The sequence below is a fragment of the Camellia sinensis genome, chromosome 7 (assembly GCF_055761805.1).
Source record: "Camellia sinensis isolate YWXY chromosome 7, ASM5576180v1, whole genome shotgun sequence".
Taxonomy (NCBI): Eukaryota; Viridiplantae; Streptophyta; class Magnoliopsida; order Ericales; family Theaceae; genus Camellia; species Camellia sinensis.
The window spans coordinates 70280306-70304065 of record NC_138967.1 but is presented as its reverse complement, the minus strand read 5'-3'; the positions used below and the strand labels follow the sequence as shown (position 1 = coordinate 70304065).

Below are 23760 nucleotides of genomic sequence, written 5' to 3'. Positions count from 1 at the left end.
TTTTGCATTTTTTTTTTTTTGGGTGTAAAATGTCAAAAAATTCTTTTCAAACATAGCACATGATTTTTTTTCACTTCATATTTTAGTTAAAAAATTACTAAAAAAGTCACTTTCCAAGCGATCACTAATTTATAAAGAAATTGTAAATTTATCAATTCATATAATTTTTCTCGTTACATAATCATAGATAGCGGGTTACACGAAGTCAGTAAGATGAACCTGAGTAAGATTAATCTAGCGTATTAATTAATATACTAACTAGATATAATATTAGATGAAACTCATATTATTGGATGAATCTACTAGTTAGGGATAGACTTATGATTATCATTAGGGAAGTAAAGTATGTTTGGGAGTGCAAATCTCTACAATTTTAAATTATTAATTTTTTAATATAATATATAATATTTTTCAAATTTTTATAGTGTCCCATTTGACCACTCTTAAGAATATTTTTTTGTCCATGTACATTTTTATATTGCATCAAATTTTTTGTGCTGTTTAAAACTAGCATTCAAATTCAAATAATTTTTAAGAAAGAATGAGCTATTATATTTTATTTATGACAAATGTTAACAAATGCCGTGAGAAAGATGAGCTATTTTAGAGCGAAGATGGGGCAATTCTTTTGTATGATGCACGTGTAAGAAGATTTACAGAGATAATTGAATTTGGGAGGAGAGGAGGGGAGCCATTTTATTGAGGTACATTAAATGATAATAAATGTTTTTGTTTAATAAATGCTCAACAAAGTTTTTGAAATAACATTTAAAGTAATAAGGTATGGTGTTTAAAACAAGTCAATAATATTGAAAATAACAAAAAATAATGTTATATGCATCAATTAGTGTATTAATTAGTGTACCAATTGATGATGTGACATAATTTAAGATATTTTTGGTGTTTGTAATGTAATTAATGAATGGAGTCAATAATAATGTAATAACTACTGTTGGTATACTAGTTAGTACACTAATGTGCATATAGCACCACCGAATAACAAAAATATCATAACCTGACTTTTCATTTAATCTAATAATAATGAGGAAAATGAGTGAGACTCTTTTTTTAGAAGACTCCCACAACTTCTAAAGTAATCCACACCACTCATGATGTGTGAAGCCCACATTCTGAGAGGTGTGAATCACGTTGGAGATTGTGGGGATCCTCTCAAAAGAGGATCTCTATCATTGTTATAATAATAATAATAAGTTGAAATTTTTTACACATCAAACCTAACTCTTCATTTAACTTTGAAATAGTTTTATATGCTTATTAATTTTGGACCGAGGATGATAATATTTATAAAAAAAAATTAAATTAGAAATCATGTTGACTTATTTCTAATATGAAAATTAATTTTTATTCAACATATTTATTTTTCAATTCTTTGTTCTAAAAAAAATAAATAAATTAACCATTGAGTTTGTAGGAAATGAATTCACAAAGCAAAAGAGACCAAACAAATGAGGGTGAACTCTTATTCCAAACCACAAAAAACTAAGCCTGCGTTTGGTTGTGTTTTGTAAATGTGATTTAAGAGTATGAGTTGTATTTTGAGTTTGTGAGTTGTAGAATTATGATTTGAGTGTAGAAAATTTGTTTGGTTATGATTTTAAATAGAGTGTTGAATTGTGTTTTGAAGATGTATTTTGATTTAAGTTTTGAAAGTTTGATGTGACATGTGAAAGGTGAAAATTTGTTTGGTGATGTGTTTTGAAAATAATTTTCAAAACTTAATTCAACTAATAATTTATCATCAAACACACAACTCATATATCGATATCCATATTTTTTATCAACAATAATAACCAAACTATTTTTAAAATACTGAAATTAAAAATTGATTTTTTTTGTCAATTATTTTTTTTAGTAATTTTTTTGAATAATTTTTGTTTCGAAATAATTTTTTCATTTTAAAATAAACCGATGTCAATTTTTTTCTGCCAATTAATTTTTCTATCGATATCCATATTTTTTATCAACAATAATAACCAAACTATTTTTAAAATACTGACATTAAAAATATCATTTTTTTTGTCAATTAATTTTTTTTCAAATCTTTTTTTTGAATAATTTTTTTTTCAAATAATTTTGTCATTTTAAAATAAGCCTATGTCAATTATTTTGTGTCAATTAATTTTTCTATCAATTTATTTTTTACACCTGTACAAACATCTTATAAAATACGTTTTTAATTTTTTTCTAAAATAATTGATAGAAAATCTGAATAAAATCTCACATTTCTGAACCTTTTGAACCTCACCTTTCTATAAAATAATTGATGTCAGTTCATCTTCAGAGAGGAGGACAACCGGCCGGTCATCCCCAAGGTCTACCGCCCGGTCATCCGCAAGGTCTACCGCCCGGTCATCCCCAAGGTTTGATACATAGATGAGGTTCACGTGAAACAGAGACGATGGAAAAGAAGGACATGGAAGCTTTTCAGAAACGTTGAAAGTGGAGATACATGCTGAGAAACGTTGAAAGTGGAGATACAAACTGCCAAACGAATTTTCAAAATCTAATTTGAATTAACACGCTGAATCAACTTTTGAACATCCTATCCAAACGTGAAGCGGGAGTTCACGTGTAGAATCACGTTTTGAATTCACAACCAAACACAGCCTAATTTTCTTTACAAAAAGCTAAGGTTAAAATTTTTTTAAAAAAATATTATAAATATTTAGAAGGTTGCGATTTACCCTTATCTTTTTTCTTAGAACCTCCACATCCTTCATTTTTTTTTTAATTGCTTTTTTTAATTTCAATTTGGTCCAAACAAAAAATTCAAGGTATATCCACATCCCTAATCTTCTAACCCCAACCCTAACCCTAATCTCATCCCCATTACCTCTAGTAGTCACCACTATCTCTGACTATCATCCAACAACGCTTAGTTGCCGTAGCCACCACTTCCTCCGACCTCTTATTGTTGCGACCACCACCACCTTCGTAGCACCTTATAGGCGCAACCACTACTCCCTAGTCTGTCCCACCACAACCACCACTCTTTAGCCCCACAACATCATCGTTGCAAACCCCCTTTCTTCCTCTTCTTCTTCTTTTTCTTTAGCATCACTGTGCCTAGGGTTTTTAGATAGCGGCTAGGGTTCTTAGCAGCAAAGAAAAGGAATTGAGATGGGAGTCTTGCAGTGGTGGCACAAGGAGGAGATGTATTGGGGAAGATTGTTGTGACCGACGATGGTGCGGATGGTGACCGATGATGGTGCGACCGACGATCTCTCAAGATTGAGATCACGAGAGAAAAAGAAGGGGGCAGCGATGGCACTAGGTACCAGTTGATGGGTTTTGAAGGATTTCACAATGAGTTGCAGAGAAGCCGCCATTGTTGGTGAGGTGGAGGTCAATGAAAGGAAGGTTGCCAGAGGTGAAGGGCTACCAGCAGTGGAAGGGGTTGCCAGAAGAAGAAGAAGAGTTGAGGGTCCAAAGAATAGGGGTATATATGGTATTAAGGTGGGGGTTCATAGAGAAAATGGGAAGCTTCTATTTGCACACACCAAATCCACTCTATACACACTTAATGATATTTATTTTTATTACAATTTTATCTCTAAGTGAAATTACTATTTTAGACATCATACCCAATTCAAATAAACAAACGTCTCAATGTACATCCAAACTTCACATCCATCTGTTGAAGCTGTTAAAGCTCCAAGTTCATAGTTGTTACTTCTTCCATTGAAGCTCCAAGTCCATTCGTAGTTTTTTCATTTCCATTAGTTCACACACTAACCTCATTCTCATTCATCATTGTTATTTCTGAAAATTTAGATTTTCAGAAGCAAATAAATGTTTATGAGAAAGATAGTCAAGGAAATGTGAGTTTTGCAACGTAGAAGTCTCTTTTTTTTTTTTTTTTTTTTTTTTTTTTCAGCGTCATTTGGATAACCAGAGTCGAATTATATCATTTTGTTCGAAATTCTACTATCAAAATAATTACTTAATTTCGGAAGTTGTTGTCCGAAATAATTTAAATTTTACAACATTCAACTTCCGAAATTTTAAAATTAATTCGGACAACTACTTTTGAAAATTAGCATTTTGTTCAACACTGTACTTCTGAATGAAGTAAATTTTTTTTTTCCATTTTATATTCTAAATTTGTAAACTGCATACTAAATTTACAGTTTCGAATTGCAAATTAATTTTTATAATGCCATTAAAATTTTGTAATGTTATACAAAACATGTAGGAATATGTGTCAACTCAAGGAAGTTAGATTTGCGCGAATAATGTGTTGGATTACACTACTTAATTCACAACTGAACAGGTTCACTCTACAAAATTAAAATGATTGTGTTTTGAATTTCTCAACAAATGTAAATGTTTGACAATATTTATTTGACTTTGTAGGTATTCAAAAGTAAGGAAGAATTGCTCAACTAAGTACGTGAAGTTGAAAAGGGAAATGGTTTGGTCATTGTAATCAAAACATCAGACTATGGTGGAGGGAAAAAAAGATCCAGGATGTATCTTGTTTGTGAGAGGAGTGGCCAATATAAAGCGACAAAGAAGTTAAAACATGATGGCAACAATACATCAAGAATAACTGATACGAAGAAGTGTGACTGCCCTTTTGATATGAGGGCTCACAAGTTTACCACACATGATGAATGAACGTTGACCGTAGTATGCAGATTGCATAACCATCCACCTACGGAGCATCTTGAGGGACATTCATATGCGGGGAGGCTGTCAAAGGATGAGAAAACATTGTTAATGGATATGTTAAAGAGCATGGTTCGGCCAAAAGAAATCCTAGTAAACTTGAAATAGCGAGATGCCCTCAATGTAAGCACACTTAAAACCATTTACAATGTACGCCATCAAAACATGGTGGTACAAAGAGCTGGAAGATCACAGATGCAACACTTATTGGGTGAATTGGCCAAGTATAATCACATTGAGCGTCATCAATGTAAAGAGTCCACAATGACTGTGACAGACTTATTTTGGGCACATCCTACCAATTTGGACTTATTTCGGTCTTTCCCACGTATATTAATTATGGATTGCACATATAAAACCAATAGATATCGTTTTCCTCTTCTTGAAATTGTGGGAGTGACATCAACTGAAATGACTTTCTCTATAGCTTTCGCATACTTACAGTATGAGAGGGCTGATAATTAATTTCGAAAGTTGAATGTTGTTCGAATTAAAAATATTCGGAAGTTGACTGTCGAAATAATGAACAAATTTTGGAAATCTACTGTTGAAATAAATGATTATTTTCGGATTTCTACTTCCGAACAACTTGTTTACTTTCGAAAAACTAGTTCCGAACAACTTGTTTACACTCAGTGGGCGTTCATTCGTTTCGAAAATGGTAAAAACAAAACTTTACATTACAAATTAACTAGGAATGAGGATTGAAAAGTAAACTAACCTAAATACGAATGAGGATTGAAAATGTGCTGGAATTCAATGCTTCAATGAGATGTCTTGATGGATGCAGCTTTGGGGATGAAAGCTGTGAGAGAGGACTTGTGCGAGAGACGTGTGTGAGAGATGCAGCTTCAATGGGTGTGTATTTGCACCGTTGAGAGAGCTGGGTTTGAGAGTCTGGGGTGTGTGTGTGTGTGTGTGTGTGTATGGGGGTAGATGTGGAATGAAACGTGTGTGCAGTGAGTAAAAAAATTAGAGATTAATTTTTTTGGTATGTGTAGTGAGAAGAATGTGCAAAGAGTGAATATTGTGTGTGCAAATGGAAGCCCCCTAGAAAATAGAGGAGACTCATTTTATTGAGCGGAGGTTCAAAGAAACAGGGAGCCAGTAAAAAAGTGGGAATAAATAGTAGCTCTCAATATTTATGATTAGCATTAAATCTATAGGAACAAATAATGGATGGTAGGTGGTCCCAATATATTCAATTGCATTTATTACACTTTTTAGCGGTGTCCTTCATTTATTAATCAATTCACAATCATTAATACGTAAATTTATTTCAGTCTCACATCAATATCTAGGATAAGTGTATCACATCAAATGATAAATAAAATAATAATGCTATATATATATATATATATTAATGCGAGAGACGTGTGTGAGAGATGCAGCTTCAATGGGTGTGTATTTGCACCGTTGAGAGAGCTGGGTTTGAGAGTCTGGGGTGTGTGTGTGTGTGTGTGTGTGTGAGGGTAGATGTGGAATGAAACGTGTGTGCAGTGAGTAAAATAATTAGGGATTAATTTTTTTGGTGTGTGTAGTGAGAAGGATGTGTAAAGAGTGAATATTGTGTGTGCAAATGGAAGCCCCCTAGAAAATAGAGGAGACTCATTTTATTGAGTGGACGTTCAAAGAAACGGGGAGCAAGTAAAAAAGTGGGAATAAATAGTAGCTCTCAATATTTATGATTAGCATTAAATCTGTAGGAATAAATAATGAATGGTAGGTCGTCCCAATATATTCAACTGCATTTATTACACTTTTTAGCGGTACCCTTCATTTATTAATCAGTTCACAATCATTAATACATAAATTTATTTCAGTCTCATATCAATATCTAGTATAAGTGTATCACATCAAATGATAAATAAAATAATAATGCTATATATATATATTAATTAATGTATCAATTGATGATATAAACATAATTTAAGGGATTTTTAGTATTCGTAATTTGTATAATGAGTGTGGTCAATAATAATGTCACAATATATGTTGGTACACTAATTAATATATTAATTAGTGCATGTACTATTACCGTAAATAAAATATGGTAAGTATAGTATTACTCTTCCAAAAGAGCACAATAAAACAAAAAGATTAAATAAAAACCAAATGTTACAATTGCTATGATTTGATTCACTGGTTATCACATTAATTTGTACAAAATGCAAGTTTTGGACATGTTGTTTGTGACATTAATTGGTATCTAGGCCTAAATATTGCTTTACTATAATTATCAAATGGAGTGAATGAATGCCAATATCTAAATCATTGAAGTTCCTACTTGTTAGGGCTTGAATCCAAATGCTTTTATTGACTTTGAACCTTTTTGGTTAATTTGATAATCTCAAAATGATTTAAGTAAGACTGATTTAGTTGAACACAAAAACTGTATTCGGCAAAGAAAGTGGAATAGAACAAAAGGTTAGCCTCTTCATTTAGTTTGTTTATTGCAAGGAACTTCTTTAAGATACGTTTTTGGGAAATTTAGTCAAAACTTCTCTATTGGACCCTTGTTTGGTAGAAAGGACAGCCAATTTATTTTTCTTCATAAACCCCCTAAGAAGAAAACACATAATTGAGTAAGGACAAAATAGAATATATATATATATATATATATTTTCTTTCTTAGACAATATCGTCAGAGTAATATGTTACTATCAAATAGAGTAACATATTACTGTTATTGTTTACATCAATTTCAGGGGTAATAAATTTAAAAAAAAAAAATTTCATAGTCAACATAGATCTTATTTGATAGATCTTAATGAGAGAATTCTAAAAATGTTAATTTTATTAAAAACCAACATTTACTTCAAAGGTTATGTTATTTTAAAGTTTAATATTTTGATAATAGTGATATTTGTTGGATTTTTCAAGGAAAACTTTTTGTGCTTATCCTTAATGTATTAAAATTTTATTACGAGGAGATTTTGACTAAATTTCCCTAAGTTTTTTTTTTTTTAACGCATATCTGCAAAATAAATTCTAAATATTTTTAGTCAATTATAAATTATAAATATCGGAGTTTAATCCAAGTAATAGGAGAAGAATAAAATTCAAAAAATTTGAATTTATGACTTCTTTCAAAGGTCGTGCCTTAATTTTTGTGCTACCTGATGGGTTGAGTATAGAAAGTTTAGAAAAAGGAAATGAAATAGGTGAATAAACAAATAAGGATTGACTTACCTCCCCTAGAGAAAATCAATCGCAGGTGTTGTTGGATCTCCATTGGCTTATCATGAGACTAATCTCAATGATCCAAAATTTTCATATCGACAGTTTCCTAAGAAGCTAATTCTTGCTGAAAATTAGAATGTTGCTTAGATCACATTTGTCATAAAAAAAAAAATGGCAACAATTATAATTTTGATCCTAAGTTATTTATTATTTTGAAGACAAATGGAATATAATAATGCATCTAAAAAGTATTCTAATTAATGTAATTTTTTTGTAAACACGATTTTTTCGATGAGCCCTTCGATATGAATTGTTTAGATTACTAATGTGGGCTCCATGATGGACCCACAAAAGCCCAACAACACTTCCAATTAATTTTGAGCAATGCTAGACACCCAAAATTTTATCAAATATTCTATCAAATGTCTTATATGAATAGGGGACTCGCATGGGACCCATATGATGTAGGTCCACACTTATGTGAGACATGATTTGGGTGCACAACAGCCACTGTTGTGTAGCCAAATGGGCCTATTTCGGGGCCATTTCGATAATCTGAACAGTTCATATTTTAAAATATTTCAAGTAGAACGGATTTGGAGTGGCTGCTGTGCGAGGGTGCATAGCAGCTACTATTGCGCAGCCAAATGGACCCATTTTGGGTCCTATTTCAATAATCTGAACCGTTCACGTTTTAGAATACATCAAGCAGAACATACTTGCAAAAAATCAAGTTAATCGAATATCGTTTACCCATTCATTTACTCACATTTGTATCTACAAAAATAAATAACAATTGTGATTTAAAGTATTAAAATGAATACAAATGTAAGTGGATAAAAAGGTGAACGATATTCGATTAATTTGATTTGTTTCTATGTTCTACATGGGATTTGGGTGGCTGTTGTGCGGGGGTGCATAGCAGCCACTATTGTGCACCCAAATGAGCCTATTTCGGGGCCTATTTCGATAATTTGAACCGTTCATATTTTAGAATATATCAAGTAGAACATACTTGCAAAAATCAAGTTAATCAGATATTGTTTACCCTTTCATCCACTCACATTTGTATTCATTTTAATACTTTAAATTGCAATTGTTATTTATTTTTGTAGATACAAATGTGAGTGGATAAATAGGTAAACCATATCTGATTAACTTGATTTTTTGCAAGTATGTTATACTTGATGTATTCTAAAATGTGAACGATTCGGATTATCGAAATGCTGGATACACAATAGTGGATGCTGTGCACCCCCGCATAGCAGCTACCCGAAATCCTATGAGGCATTTGATAGAATATTTGATAAAACTTTTGGAGTTTCTAACATTTTTCATTAATTTTCTCAACTGAAGGGAATCCTTGTCCAGGCAGTCTTTGATCATCTCTATTATATGTTTGTGATGAATAAGCTCTATTATATATTTGATGGTTATGAAATAAGAATATAAATTTATAATTATTTTAAATTAAAAAAATTTATTATACTTAGCATGAAATAATCTTTACTCGTATAATTCTGTTGATCAAGCTTGCATCCTCCAAACGTCGCTGTAACATCTGAAATCACAAATGTGAGCTGGCCGACGGGTGTGTGTCGAAAATCCCTCTGATGTCTAAGTCAGCAAGTAGACTGAGGAGATAAAAGCTCTGTGAATTCGAGAGTACTAATTGCAATACCTAGATTAGGGTTTGGTTTGAGTTTTTGTAAGTTCCGCATGGCACAATCCTAGTATGACTCTAACTCTCTTTTGTAGAGTCTTTTTAGGAATCACATTCTTAAAGGATATGCTTATCCTTTTACACCCCATTCACTACAAGTCAAGTGAAATGACACAACTCTTTGCATGGCTTCTAGTCGAGCAACCAAATTACTTTACTTTGTCCGCCACTGACTTAGTCGTGCAACACACAGCACTGTGCAAACCTTGCATGACATACCAGCATGCTGACATTGTGCGGCTCTCCTCCTTGTCCGGTCAAAGCCTTGCTTCCAGTAGCCTTTGATCATCTTCCCATATAGTCCAGTCAAACCTTTGACTGCCACTAGGAAGTAGCTCGATCTAAGAATGTGGGCATCACTAGTTCGGTCAAACTCAGCTACCTCCAGAACACAATGCGGTTCGCCAACGCAACCCAAATCTTAAAGTCCACTTCCACTTAGCTTTGCCCAATTTAGCTATACAAATTAGTCTCTCATTACCAATTAATGATGTAACTCCAACCACACTCTCCACTTTTCACTAACTAAAGTACGAAAAAAGTACTCTTTATTTTACCTAATTATTTTAGTTATTGTGTTCTCCAACCATACTCTTTATTTTAGCTAATCATTCAAACTAAGTTAACTAATTTTTAAAACAAAAAATATTAATTGCTGATATTTTACTAATGTAAATTTGCAATAATAATAAATTTGCCCATACAAACATATAAAACCTGTAGAATGACGACCAAAAAAAAAAAAAAAAAAAATACAAAATACAAAATAAGTTATTCCGTAATTTATCAAACAGAATTAAAAGAATATACAAAATTACTATATATACATATACATATATAAAATATATAAAATCTCAAATCTAAGACATACATATACAAAAATTCAACACATATACAAAATATTTGTTTGTAGAGCCTCTAAGACTTTTCAATTGTAACCAGCGAAAATGTAAGATAGTAAAATAATTAGTCCAATAAAAACTTAAAATTAGAGTTACATTAAGTAAAGTACGTAACAAATCTTTTTTAGCTATCCGAGATGCTCAGAATCACAGCTCGCTTCCCGTAGGACCAGTCTTTTTGGAAAATTTTGGTCAAGCTTTGGCAACCATTACGTATTTGTAAATTTTCATCAGTCAAACAAGGCAACTAGACTAATAGATTCTCTTGGCAACAAGATTATCATGTTGGAATTTAATTTTGATCGAGTTTTGACTCGACTATTTAAATGTGGGTAATTTACATTATTGGCTTTTGAAATTAAAAAAAATATAATGAGGTCTACAATTTTAAAATAATTATATTAATTTATTTTTTGATGAAGTTAAAGAGATGATCAGAATCAATGCAGATGGTTTGAAAATATAAGAATATATAAGAAAACATATACATTTCAATATAAAAGAAATAATAATATTATATTTTTGTTCGTATGATTAGCAAATTATTTATAAAAAAAAGATCAAGTGTTATTTGAATTAAAACTTTAAAATATCTAATATAATTATATCATAATTACAAATCGGACATGAGAAAAACTCAATTCAACTTACCTATAATTTTATTTTATTTCTTGTTTTATTTATTTATTTATTTTTATTATAGGTAATGTAATATAATATATATAGTCAAAGAAGGCAAGTAGTGATGCTAGCAGACCAGACACCCAGACGGTTGTTTTGATTCTCTGGCAGCATTATCATTTTAGACTTTTGGACAATTGAACTAACACTACTATTTGAAAAATTTTCATTATATATATAAAAATATTATATAAACATAATTTTTGTGTTAAATTTCATATAGTTATAGTCAATCTTGACCTTCGAAGCCATTGATAATGCCACAATTTTACATGATGAAAATGAACTAGACAGTTATCATTTTCAAAATTTTAAAATATTAATTTTTCCAAAATATAATAATAACAGTCGCATCAATATTCAATTTTGATGGCTACTAGCTAGCAGAGTAGTAGTATTTGATTGGTAGCAGTTTGCCTCCGGTTCTTCGTAAGAGTAAACGGTATTGTTTAGTCTGTGGAGGTTTATCACGGGTCTTGTTTTAATAACTTGAACCATTCAATGTGTAAAAGTCGTTGAGTATTATATGTTTATAAAAAATCATGTTAATTGGATATCGATAGTTATGTAATCAAATCAGTTTTGTATAAAAAAAATTAACGGTGAATAAATTAACGATTGACAAAAAACTGGTAAGATGAGATAGCTATCGATATCCGATCAACATGATTTTTTATAGAAATATAGTACTCGACGAGTTCTACACATTGAACAGTTCGGATTATCAAAACAGAACCATGGTGGGCTACCATGGATCGAATAGCACCGTCCAATTTAATTAAGGACAGGAGGCAAGCTGCCTCTATTTGATTTAACTGCAAAATTAGGTTTCGAGAACATATGTTTTTAGTTAAAATATGATGTAAGATAAAATTAGTATTTTAGTTAAAATATGATGTAATTTTTTGATTTTTTATGAAGAGATGTGTAAAAAATAAAAAGAAAAGAGAATCTTTGACTTATATTTAATATAAGTTATTGCCTTTTTAACTTTTTTTAATGACTTTTATACTTTTAAATTAAAAAATAATATTACCAAACGAGACGAAACGAAGAAAGATATTTGTACAGAAATAGATGACAGAGTACTCACAAGAGGTGGGATCCACGCATTGTTGGGAGTGTTCATCTATTTTGTAATCGGTTTATGTCCATACAAAACTACTGAGTCTATAATAACTAAACTTTCTGGTCACTTGTCTGCCAAACTCACCTTCATGGAGGCCATCTCACTGTCTCTTTGTGTGGCTCTTCTTGTTATCATTCTTACACTCTGCTTCATCTTTGCTTTCAAATCCAATTCCAATGACACAAGGCTGCCACTTCCACCAGGTAGCTATGGATGGCCGATTATTGGTGAAACCATGAAATTCTTCTACAATCCTGAGAAATTTGTGACTGACAGAATGACAAAATACTCTCCTGAAATCTTCAAAACCAAGTTTTTCAACGAAAAAATCGCTGTGATATGCGGTCCCAACGGTCACAAATTCCTCTTCTCCAATGACCACAAACTCTTCTCTCAATTCCACCCAAAAGCCATGGAAAAGCTCTTCCTCTCTTCATCATCCCGGAAAAAATCCCATGCCGAAGAAGGAGCCTCCCTCGACAAAGACTTAAAACTAGTACGCGGCCCTGGCGTGTTCAAAACCGATGCTTTGATCCATTATGTGGCAGCTATGGATTCAATCATCCAGCAAAAAATCAAGGCCGAGTTAAATGGAGTAGCGGTGGTGAAGGCTTATCCCTTTTCGAGGAATATAACCTTGACGCTCGCGTGTCGATACTTTTTGGGAATGGAGATTAGTGCAGAGCGTATCGCGAGGCTTGTTGGGTATTTTGATCAAGTCACATTGGGGATGCATTCTATGCCATTGGATTTTCCCGGGACGACGTTTTATTATGCTTGTAAAGCTGCAGATGTGATTCGGAAGGAGCTTTCGGGGATAATTCAGGAGAAGAAAGCTGAAATGGCGGCTGCTAAGGAAGGAGGAGCACCAAAAGCACAAGACCTACTGTCACATATGATTGCAGCCAGCAGTGAGGATGGAAGTGAGGCAGAGGCAGAGATTGGTGATAAAATTATGGGATTGATTGTGGCTGGATATGGGACTGTTTCAACTGCCATAACTTACTTCATGAAATATGTTGGAGAGAGACCTGACATCTATCATAAGATCCTATCAGGTAACAAAACATGCTAACGATACAATTATTCATTGATATATCGGCTGATATTGTCCAATATTGACTGATTTTTGACCGTGTCATATCTTTCATACTGAAACATATATCGTGATAAACCAAACCAAACCAAACCAAGCCTTAAGTCCCATCAAATGGGGTCGGCTACATGAATACTTCTTCTCCACGCGGCCCTATCAAAGGCCATTTCATTATTCAAATTAAGTAGATTCATATCTCTATTTATAACGCTAGTCAACGTTAATCTAGGCCTACCCCGTCCCCTAACACTTCCATCTATCGTTACAGCATCGCATCTCTTCACTACTGCCTCTGTTGGTCTCCGTTGAATATGACCAAACCATCTCAAACGATTCTCTCTCAACTTATCTTCTATCGGTGCTACTCCTACCCATTCCCGAATACGCTTATTCCTAATCCTGTCTTATCTAGTCTTACCACACATCCACCTTAGTATCCTCATCTCAGCCATGAAACATATATCGTGATACTGATATTTAAAACCAAGCATCTAGCATAGCAATAGCAACTCCTTTTATTTCTCTAATTAACTTCACCCCACCTTCAGCTTCCTTCTGCTAACTAATTAAACTCTGGTTATTTTGGTAGCAAACAATTTTTGAAAAAAATTATATGCATTTTATAGGGTTGGGGTAGAAGAGAAAACAAAATCTAATATAATATGTTCTACGTGGTCAACGAGAAATGATTGAATTTGAGAAGAAGTCGTTTTCCACGTTTAAAAGTTGAAAACGTTTTTGAATCTAACGAGACAAACCAAGTCTTTCAATCGCTGCTACTACTATCACCATCACCAAAATTCACATATCCAAAAATAATGGCATTTTTTTTTTTTTTTTTGGGGGGGGGGGTTGAAATTCAGAGCAATTGGAGATCTCAAAGGGGAAACAGGCTGGAGAATATTTAAGCTGGGATGACATGCAGAAAATGAAGTATTCATGGGCTGTAATCTGTGAAGTGATGAGGTTTACTCCTCCAGTTCAAGGAAATTTTAGAGTGGCTCTAACTGACTTCACTTATGCTGGTTACACTATTCCAAAGGGTTGGAAGGTATATTATCATTGTCAACCAACATCTCTCAATCTCAAATAAAGTTGTGCATCTGATTTTTTGTTTTTGTTGTGAGTAATCTGTTAACTTATTTAATTAGCTTTATTTCTTACAGGTATTTTGGACAGTAACTACAACACAAAAAAATCCAGAGTACTTCAGAGAACCAGAAAAATTTGACCCTTCTCGGTTCATTGATGGTGATGGACCTCCTCCATTCACATACGTGCCGTTTGGAGGTGGACCTAGAATGTGCCCTGGGAAAGAGTATTCACGATTAGTTGTGCTCGCTTTCGTCCACAATGTGGTTAAGAAGTTTAAATGGGAGGTACTATTTCCCAATGAGAAAATTTTGGGCACCATGTTGCCAATTCCTGAAAAAGGACTTCCAATTCGCCTCCAAGCGTGCTAGGTTTATTTCACTCTTTCTCTGTATACATATGTGAACCTTTTTTCACCCCCCATAAGGACTTTCTCCGAATGTTTCTAAAAACACTTGGCCTGTATTTTTTTCCCTCCTTGCTCCTTTACTCCAATGAAAGAATGGTCTTGTTAAAAATATTAGTTGTGTGATGTGTTATGTTGTGAAATCCATAAGGTAGTAGAAGGCTGAAAAGTAATAACACAGTGAGGCTCTTTAATTTAGAGAACGAGGTTATCACAGATTATTGAAAATAGTTTTTCTTGGAGAAAAAGATTATTTTCTGAAATCAATCTTTAATAATCAACAATTTAGGCCTATTAGCCTCTGTAATGTAATTTAACAGATTCTTAGCAAAATCACGGTTAATAGAATTAGACCTATGCTTGATGTTATCATAAGCCCTGATCAAAAGTCTTGTGCCTGGTAGGAGAACTAATGATGATTTGATCATGACTCAGGAGATAATAAAAAAGGTAAATTTGGGGACACATGTTCATAAAAATTGACATTGAAAAAACATATGATAGGGTATCTTGGAACTTCGTTAACAACACTCTGTAAGAATTAAATTTTAGTGAAAGCTAGATTGAGCCTATAACAGTGTTGCCACTGTGAATTCTGCTATCAGATGGAATGTTGAACCCATGACAGTTAAGGGTTGAGACAGGTAGAGCTCCCATCTCCTTACTCCTGTCTTTAATGGTATTTATTGATGTTGTGTTTGGGGACCAAATTGAAATATATATTGGGGACTAAATTGACATAATTTAAACAATAAAAACTAAAATGACACAAATTGCATATTTTAGAGACTATAAATGTTGGCATGATTGGGCATGACATTGCATAAGGCACAAACTAGCTCAATTTGCATGACATAACTCTGACACGGATTGAAACCGAACCATGACCAATCCAACATGAAGAACAGTTGGGCCTATTTTACACCTCGAGATGGGAATCTATATCAAGTAAAAAAAGAGAACTATTGTATTTTTAGTCACTTATTCAGATACATCATCCAAAAGCAAACATAGCATGGTAATACCAAAGAGTTGATTCTTATCAACTATCTAGTGCTTCCACCTCCTCTTTTTGGGTGGGGATTTTGGTTATGACATGCGTTGGCACCTCGATTCAATTAGTTCAAGAGGCTTAAGGTGTCCAACGACTTGACAACAGTGGCTGCGACTTTAGATGGTGGTGGTGGTTGTTGGATTGGTAGCAAGTGGACATACTTGCAGTTGGGGCAGGATGGAGATAATTTAGAGAGTATAACAAGTAGATGACAATTCAAACAAGCCAAAGCAACCATGTTACTACTACTACTACTACTAGTGCTAGTGCTAGTTCTTGAAGATTGGAGCTTCTTTGAGCCTTGAAGCTTTTCTGAGGCATTGCATTGTTGAGAAAAGCTTGAGATGTTGAGCTCAAGGTCTAGCTTTTGCTCCTTAGGCCTCTCCCAACTCTTCTTCAAGCTTTTTCTGTTTAGATAGTACATTCTTCCTGACTGCAGCAACAATACCCATCAAAAATCAAATGGTTATTATAGCATCTCCAACAGCTATCCCTAATTTTCCCTTAAAATTTAACCAAAAAGTTGATTTCCTATTATAGGAAATCACTTTTTTTAACTACCTCCAACAGTACTCCATCCATATTCTTTCTCTATTCTATTAAAATATTCAGCTTTTTATTTTTAATTTAAATTGTAAAGATTTCTTTTTTACAGTAAAGAGTTTGGAAGACATATGAACATTTTGGAAAACCCCTATTAATTTCTAGAAAGCAAAACTATATATTGCAATCCAATTTTGAAAGTTTGTATATAAGCACACTGTTGGTTTTGAGCCACATCCTCCCCTCTATATAAATCCTTTTTTTTTTTTTTAAATAGAGAAAAAAGAAAATTCATTGGACATAGAGAGAAGCAAGATTTCAAGACACCAATGCTCCCTAAACATGAGAAGTGACTGTAGCTTAAGAAGCTTAAGAAGCCACTATTGTAGTTAGAGAAAGCCAAAATCAGATCTTCTCTAATTGAGCTTCAAAAAATTGGAAGTTTTTGCCAATAAGACTTTTTCAAGGTGTTCTTGGTAGGTCTTAAGTGACAGACTAAATAGCCTAATAATCGAGTAAGCTTTAGATATTGATTAATAAAATTTAAAATCATTATACATTTTTTATGACACACTTCAATAAAAAAGTTACAAAATCCTATATATGAGCAGTATACTAATATAATACTTGATAGAAGATGACATTTTCATGCAAACCTCATTAATATGATACACTTATATATTGTATACATAAAATATTTCAAAGAATATAAACACATTTAAAACATTAACAACAAAAACAAAATTTTGTTTTTTCATGTAGGAAACAACATTTTGTTCTAGTGTTCATATTTTGCCATCTCAGTATTTTTTTTAAAAAAAATCAAATGTTCAACCTTTATATCTAAATTAAATATTGGGTTGAATTTGTTAGTTGGATCTAATATTGGGGCTGCAAATAGGTTGATAAAATTTAAATAATTAAGTTATTAAAAAAATAACAACTTAACGAATATTCGAAACTCAGGCTGAACGTTCAGTTTTAATACTCAAACTGGAGAAAAGCTCATCCCTTGATGTAAAAGTCATAAGAAATAAAGGACATAGATAATATATACATACATATATGTTCTTGATGATTAGAATAGATATATACATAGAGAGAGGGGGAGAAATACTTGAAGATCAAGGCATTGCTCCCAATCCAATGGCAAGGGATCTTGAAGATGAAGATCAACACTAGTTTGATCTGACTGGGACTTTCTCTTTCTACAAAGACTGGAGGAGTATTCAGAAATAAGCTGATCAGGCTGTGTTTGAGACAAAGAAAACTCAGGTACTTCCATTATCACAAACTGTTGGCTGTTGTTCTTTAGAATTAGTTCATCATCATCATCATCATCATTTTGTTTGTGATCATATGCCACTTCTTGTTGCATAAGTTTTTTCATCTTCCTATCTCCCCCTCCCTCTAAATTATATGATGAGGGTCAGAAGAAAGAAGAGATGAAAACCCTACCAACCCAAGTAATATATACTGACAGAAAAATTGTAAACAATTTGTATATAAAACGTGTCTATTAAAATAGGAATAATGCTAAACAAAAAATACATATAAAAGAAATTATATATATATATACATAATGTGACAAAGTTGTGGTCATTTCACTTTAGAACAAAAACTCATTTAGATGTTTCTTAATATAAAAAATACCGTGGTTAGAAATTGATATATTTAATCATATCGGTAAGACACAAAACATTAATAGGAAAAAGATTAAAAAATGAAAAACCAAACATATACACAAAATATAATGATTTACGTGGTTTATTACAAAACCAAACTATATCAACAACTACTATGACTTTACTATAATCAAAGAATTACATGATACAAAGATAAACGTTTCTCCTTAACTATAAATACACAAAAAAAAGAGCAGCGACACATGAGTGTGGATACTTCAAAATATCTGAGGTCAAGTGATTAGTGATCAGTACTTATTAAGATTCACAATACCTTAATAATTGACACATTATTCTAATAAATAATTTTATAGTAAAATTGTAAAACAATAACATTTTGATTAAAATAATATTTAACTATAAAAATGTCACTTCTATAAGATTTTAATGAAAAATTCTATATCAAAATTTTATTTTCCAACCTAGATCGAGAAAACACTTGGAAGAGAGAGGGAGAGACAGTGAAGAGTAGGTAGGATAGGCAAATTCCCAACATTGGATTGCAAGAGAGTCATGCAAGGTGTGTAAAGTTAAGAGGGTTCATAAATTGCATTCATGAAACCCATTAAAATGAGGGGAGGCCCGGCATTTAAGTTGGCAAGTGGATATCACTTTAATGCTCATAAATTGCATTGCATTTGGTAGAATTTTAGAATTATGATTTGAGAATAGAGTTGTATTTTGATTTTGTAAGTTTTAAAATTATGATTTGAGTGTGAAAAATTTGTTTGGTTATGAATTTTGAAAAGAGTTAGGAATAATTGATGTGACATATGATATTTGATTCAAAAACTTACATTTCATAACCAAACACATAACCCAAAATTCGATTTGAAACTCATAAAAAATTTAAAAAAATTTAAAAAATATTTTTTATTTAATATATAAAAAATTACAGGTGCTAATTTTCCAAAAAAAAAAAAATCGCACTGTACTGGTCAACCAACAGGATGACCGGGAGGATGACTTTGAACACTCTATCCAAACAGAGGGTTCAAGAGAAGGGGTGAAATCATATCTCAAAAGCTTCTCTAAACACAGTCCAGAATTGCCCAAATTGTACATAAATTTAAGTTTTTTTTTTTTTCTTTTGTTTTGTTTTTTTTTGCAACTAGGTTAATTAATTTGTTGACATTAGACTATACAAACATTTTCTTTATAAAATCATTAATTATATTAAAACAAATAATTTATATAATATGAGAGAGATGGAAAGAAGAGAGATAAGAAATGAATAACCGATATGTCACTATGATTATTTTTACAATTTTTGAGTGGGAAAATTAGATTTTCTGGTGGGTTATTTGTATATATGATATATATTGAATATAATCTAACAATCTAATTTATTTTACCATTAATTGTTTATATATATATATATATATAATTTGGGTTTCAAAGTTACTCGGGTTATTTTGTATCTTCACCCAAATTCTTTCACAAATTTAGCCTCCGTTTGGGAAGTTGGTTGGCTTTTTGGTTTTTTTGGTTATTTTAGCTTGGGCTAAAAAATTTGGTTTGGGAAAGGCTTTTTAGCTTTTTGGCTTTTTTGACTTTTTTTGTGAGAGAAGAATATAATGATTATGGATTGGATGTGATGTTTTGTTTGTTATGGCTAAAATAGCCTATTCTGTCTTTTGTGGCTATTGTAGCCCCAACCTTTTTTGCCAAACAGATTATTAATATGACCTTTTCAATTTTTGTTTAAGGCTGGACCAAATTCAAAAAAATGTTTCCCAAACTTTAAAAAAAAAATTAGGTTGGGTTTAGGTTGGAACCCCAAGTAATATAACTTTTTATCTATAATCATTTTCTCTCACAAAAATCAAAAAAATCCTAAAACAAAAAATCAAACAAAACTAAAAAAGTCCCAATACAAAAAGTTAGCTAAAAAAGTCATTACCAAACGAACCCTTAATAGATGACAATTACTTAAACAACTACAACTAAAAAAATAAAAAAAATTATTGTAAAACAAGCAATCTTAATTCTTATAAGACAAGAAAATGGACGAAATAGACAACTTAAATAACAAAAAAAATTAAATATTCCAACCTTAAAGAATAATTCTAATAAAACGCTAAAATAATAAAATAATATATATAAATTTTAAATTCAGTATGGTTCACCAATTCCGTTTGTGCTAAATGGAATATAATTTACAGATAAATTTTTTTATAAATAAAATTTATAAGAAATAATATAATAATGTCATTTTTATAATTTTGAACTATAATAATAAATATTTTTGGGTAAATTATGTAAATAGTTCTTGTAGTTTACATGATGTGTCAATTTGGTCCTTGTAGTTTCAATTTGCTCGATTTTGTCCCTTAATTTAACGGATTATGTCATTTTAGTCCAATAAATAACGGTTGTTATGTTAATTTAACGGAAGGCCAAACAATATGTCAATTGGTCCCTGTACTTTACACGATGTGTCAATTTGGTCCCTGTAGTTTCAATTTTCTCAATTTTGACAGGGATTAAATTGACACATTGTGAAAAACACAGGGACCAAATTAACACATTGTTTGATTTTTCGTAAAATTAACTTAACAACCGTTATTTATTAGACTAAAATGACGCAATCCATTAAATTAAAGGATAAAATCAAACAAATTAAAACTACAGGCACAAATTGACACATTATTTAAATTATAGGGACTATTTACATGATTTTTCCAATATTTTTCGTGAAATGAAATTCCTAGAAACTTTTTTTCTTTTGTTTATTCTTTTTTATCACTCACACAAAATCAGATTAAGGGTGTGCTGATGGGCCCCACTTTGGATCACAATTTGATGATGTGAAGTATTTATTTTTTGGGTATAGCTTCTATCGGACTGGACCCTACTGTTGGGCCCATGGGGGCCTACCACGGGTCTCGTTTTGATAATCTGAACCGTTCAATGTGTAGAACTCATCGAGTACTATATGTTTGTAAAAAATTACGTTGATTGGATATCGATAGCTATATGATCAAATCAGTTTTTTTGTCAACCGTTAATTTGTTCACCGTCCAATTTTTTTAATACGAAACTGATTTGATTACATACCTATCGATATCCAATCAACGTGATTTTTTATTGACACATAGTACTCGACGAGTTCTACACATTGAACGGTTCAGATTATCAAAACGGGACTCGTGGTTGGGCCTCACAGGCCCAACAACACGATCCAGTCCGATCCCAGACTGGACAAAAGCCATACCCTTTATTTTTAAGGTGTAATGAGTAAAATATATCTATGAAAAATAAAAATGATAATTAGTCATTGATAGCTCTGGCATCAAATCAAATTTATATTTAAAATCACATTTACTATTTATTTTTTAAATATGAATTTAATTTAATGAAATAACTATTATTATAAAAAAATTAAGGTTTTAAAGACTAAAATTTAAAGATAAAATTATTTTTTAGGGGCCAAATAACTTTGTTGCAAAAAGTGTTGTTCTTATATTTTTAGCAACAAAAATTGGATATTAGTGATGAATTATTATCCTTTTGGGACCACATTTTTTTGTCTCAAAGACCAAATTATTTTGTCTCTAAAAGTCTATTTATTAGTGGCATTTTTAAAATTTTGTCGCTAAATGCCTTGTTATTAACTTTTCGGAATGACCTTTTAGCGACTATCCTCGTAACAATAGAAATTAGTTCTTAAATGTCTTTTGTAACAAAATTTTTACTTTAAAGGCCAAAATATTTAATTTTTAAAACTCTTATATAATATAATGTACATATTTTTGATTAATAATTTCAATTGTTGAATTGAGTCCTAAAGAGAGCGCCTGAAGTGCACAATAATGACTGCTAGCACAACAACCCAGTTCCCATAATATCTATAATAGTTAGGAAATAAATCCTACGTTGGACTTGGACGTTCCCATAGGCATCAATACTGTTCAAAGAGTCATGCCATACCAAATATTCTTAGGACATAAAGTAAAAAATAAAATATTTATAGAACACAATATACATTTTACTAATTTTAATATATTTTTATTAAAATTAATATATTTTTTAAAATATTTTTTTAACATATTTTGAAGGGACATTTTCCATACTTCACAACTATTAAACAATACTTGTTAACATTTATCTTTTTTAAAACTAGGGTAAATTACATTGACACCCCTTGAGATTTGGTTCAATTATTACCTATCCATTGACGTTTTGGAAATTATATTCTCACTCCTATGATTAATAATCTCATTTCACAAACCTACTGCTTATATAAAAGGTAACAACTCCTACTAGAAAAATAGAGAAAATTACATTAAAAAAATAGTAAAGGAAAGGGGAAAAAAAGAAGAAGAGAAAGTAAGGCAAAGCAAAAAAAGAGAGAGTGCATGAGTTCAATGTTTTCATTCCGTCTAAATAATTACAATGACAAAGGGTTAGTGCAATTTCTCAAACATCAAGAAGTGATATGTATTAAACCCAAATCTCAAAGGGTGTAAGTGTAATTTACCCTTAAAACTATATTCAATTTTCAGCGACACTTACACAATACACATTAAAATCAACTCCATTTATGATATATTAAATTCTCATAAACTTTGTTTCTTTTCAGCTATAGGTTAGAAGTCCAACATGTTGAACTTGGATGTTTTCATTTAATGATTTTGAGGCAATTAATATTATTTAAAACTTTATGGTGATTTCCCTGTTAATATTCCAGAGGCTTTATCTAGGTGCTACTATTTTATTATTATTTTATTCTAATAAAAATTTTCAATTTTATTTTTATTTCTAATTTATCAAACCCTAACCTCAACCCAACCCCCACCCTAGCCGATACCCTCCCCTCGCCATCCCAAGCTTTGCAACTCCTAGGCACCGCTTTCTAACCTATCCACACCACTAGAGTCCCTCTTTTGGCCCTTCCTTAGTGTCCCTTAGCCTCTTTTCGCCACCTTCACCACCCTTGTAACTCTAGCCCCAACCATTGCCCACTCCCGTTAACCCCGCAATCCCTTCACCTTTTGCCCACCACTCTAGCCCTCTCTACCAATTGGTGACTTCTTTTTCTATTGAGAGAGAGAGAGAGAGAGAGAGAGAGAGAGAGAGACAAGGGGAAGAGAGGGACGGCGATGGGCTAGGGGGTGGCTATGGGTTTGCTTCTTCCCATGCATTCTCGGGCCAACAAAATTTGAGTCGAGTCAGGGAATTTTATTGCAACATCCATTCTATAGATCCCGTTGTTCCGTCTTTCAAAACAAGGGTCCGTTCAAAGGAGCTTCACATCACTATGGAGTTAATTTGGTATTTTGTTGGTCTTTTTCTTGTGCGTAATTGTCACTTTCCATTCCTTGCCACCCGCAATGCCGATTTTGACATGGTTGCCTCTGAAATTTGTGGCACACCTTGGACCTGGATTGCCGGGGCACTCATTAAGCAAAATGAACTCCTACCTTGATTTCGTCTTCTAAACATCATTGTGTGCTCTAATATTCATGTCATTACCCATAGTTCTAACATCTCTCAAGATCAAGGGTATGTTCTCTATTGCATTGATCGTCACTTCCCCATTGATCTTTCGGAGATGATTGTTTTAAAAAT

General features: G+C 32.1%; 2 protein-coding genes across 2 annotated transcripts; one reads left to right on the top strand and one right to left on the bottom strand.

Annotated features, from left to right (window-relative positions):
• Positions 1-12209: 12209 nt before the first annotated feature.
• On the top strand, positions 12210-15016 carry LOC114277247 (beta-amyrin 28-monooxygenase). Its single transcript, XM_028219117.2, has 3 exons — positions 12210-13368; positions 14270-14457; positions 14573-15016. The coding sequence occupies exons 1-3, from the start codon at positions 12399-12401 to the stop codon at positions 14867-14869; spliced, it is 1455 nt and encodes a 484-aa protein (XP_028074918.2). The 5' UTR covers positions 12210-12398; the 3' UTR covers positions 14870-15016.
• Positions 15017-15836: 820 nt separating this feature from the next.
• LOC114277221 (uncharacterized) lies at positions 15837-17984 on the bottom strand. The gene is made up of 2 exons (XM_082878171.1): positions 17619-17984; positions 15837-16391 (listed from the first exon to the last, which is right to left on the bottom strand). Exons 1-2 carry the CDS (start codon positions 17889-17891, stop codon positions 16023-16025), a joined length of 642 nt encoding a protein of 213 aa, XP_082734297.1. The 5' UTR covers positions 17892-17984; the 3' UTR covers positions 15837-16022.
• Between the last annotated feature and the right edge of the window lie 5776 nt (positions 17985-23760).

Coding starts and splice junctions, on each gene's coding strand:
- LOC114277221 (XM_082878171.1), bottom strand. CDS start 17,891: ATGAAAAAACTTATGCAACAAGAAGTGGCATATGATCACAAACAAAAT. Junction 16,392..17,618: donor AGCAATGCCTTGATCTTCAA/GTATTTCTCCCC, acceptor TTGTTGCTGCAG/TCAGGAAGAATGTACTATCT.
- LOC114277247 (XM_028219117.2), top strand. CDS start 12,399: ATGGAGGCCATCTCACTGTCTCTTTGTGTGGCTCTTCTTGTTATCATT. Junction 13,369..14,269: donor CTATCATAAGATCCTATCAG/GTAACAAAACAT, acceptor GTTGAAATTCAG/AGCAATTGGAGATCTCAAAG. Junction 14,458..14,572: donor CTATTCCAAAGGGTTGGAAG/GTATATTATCAT, acceptor TATTTCTTACAG/GTATTTTGGACAGTAACTAC.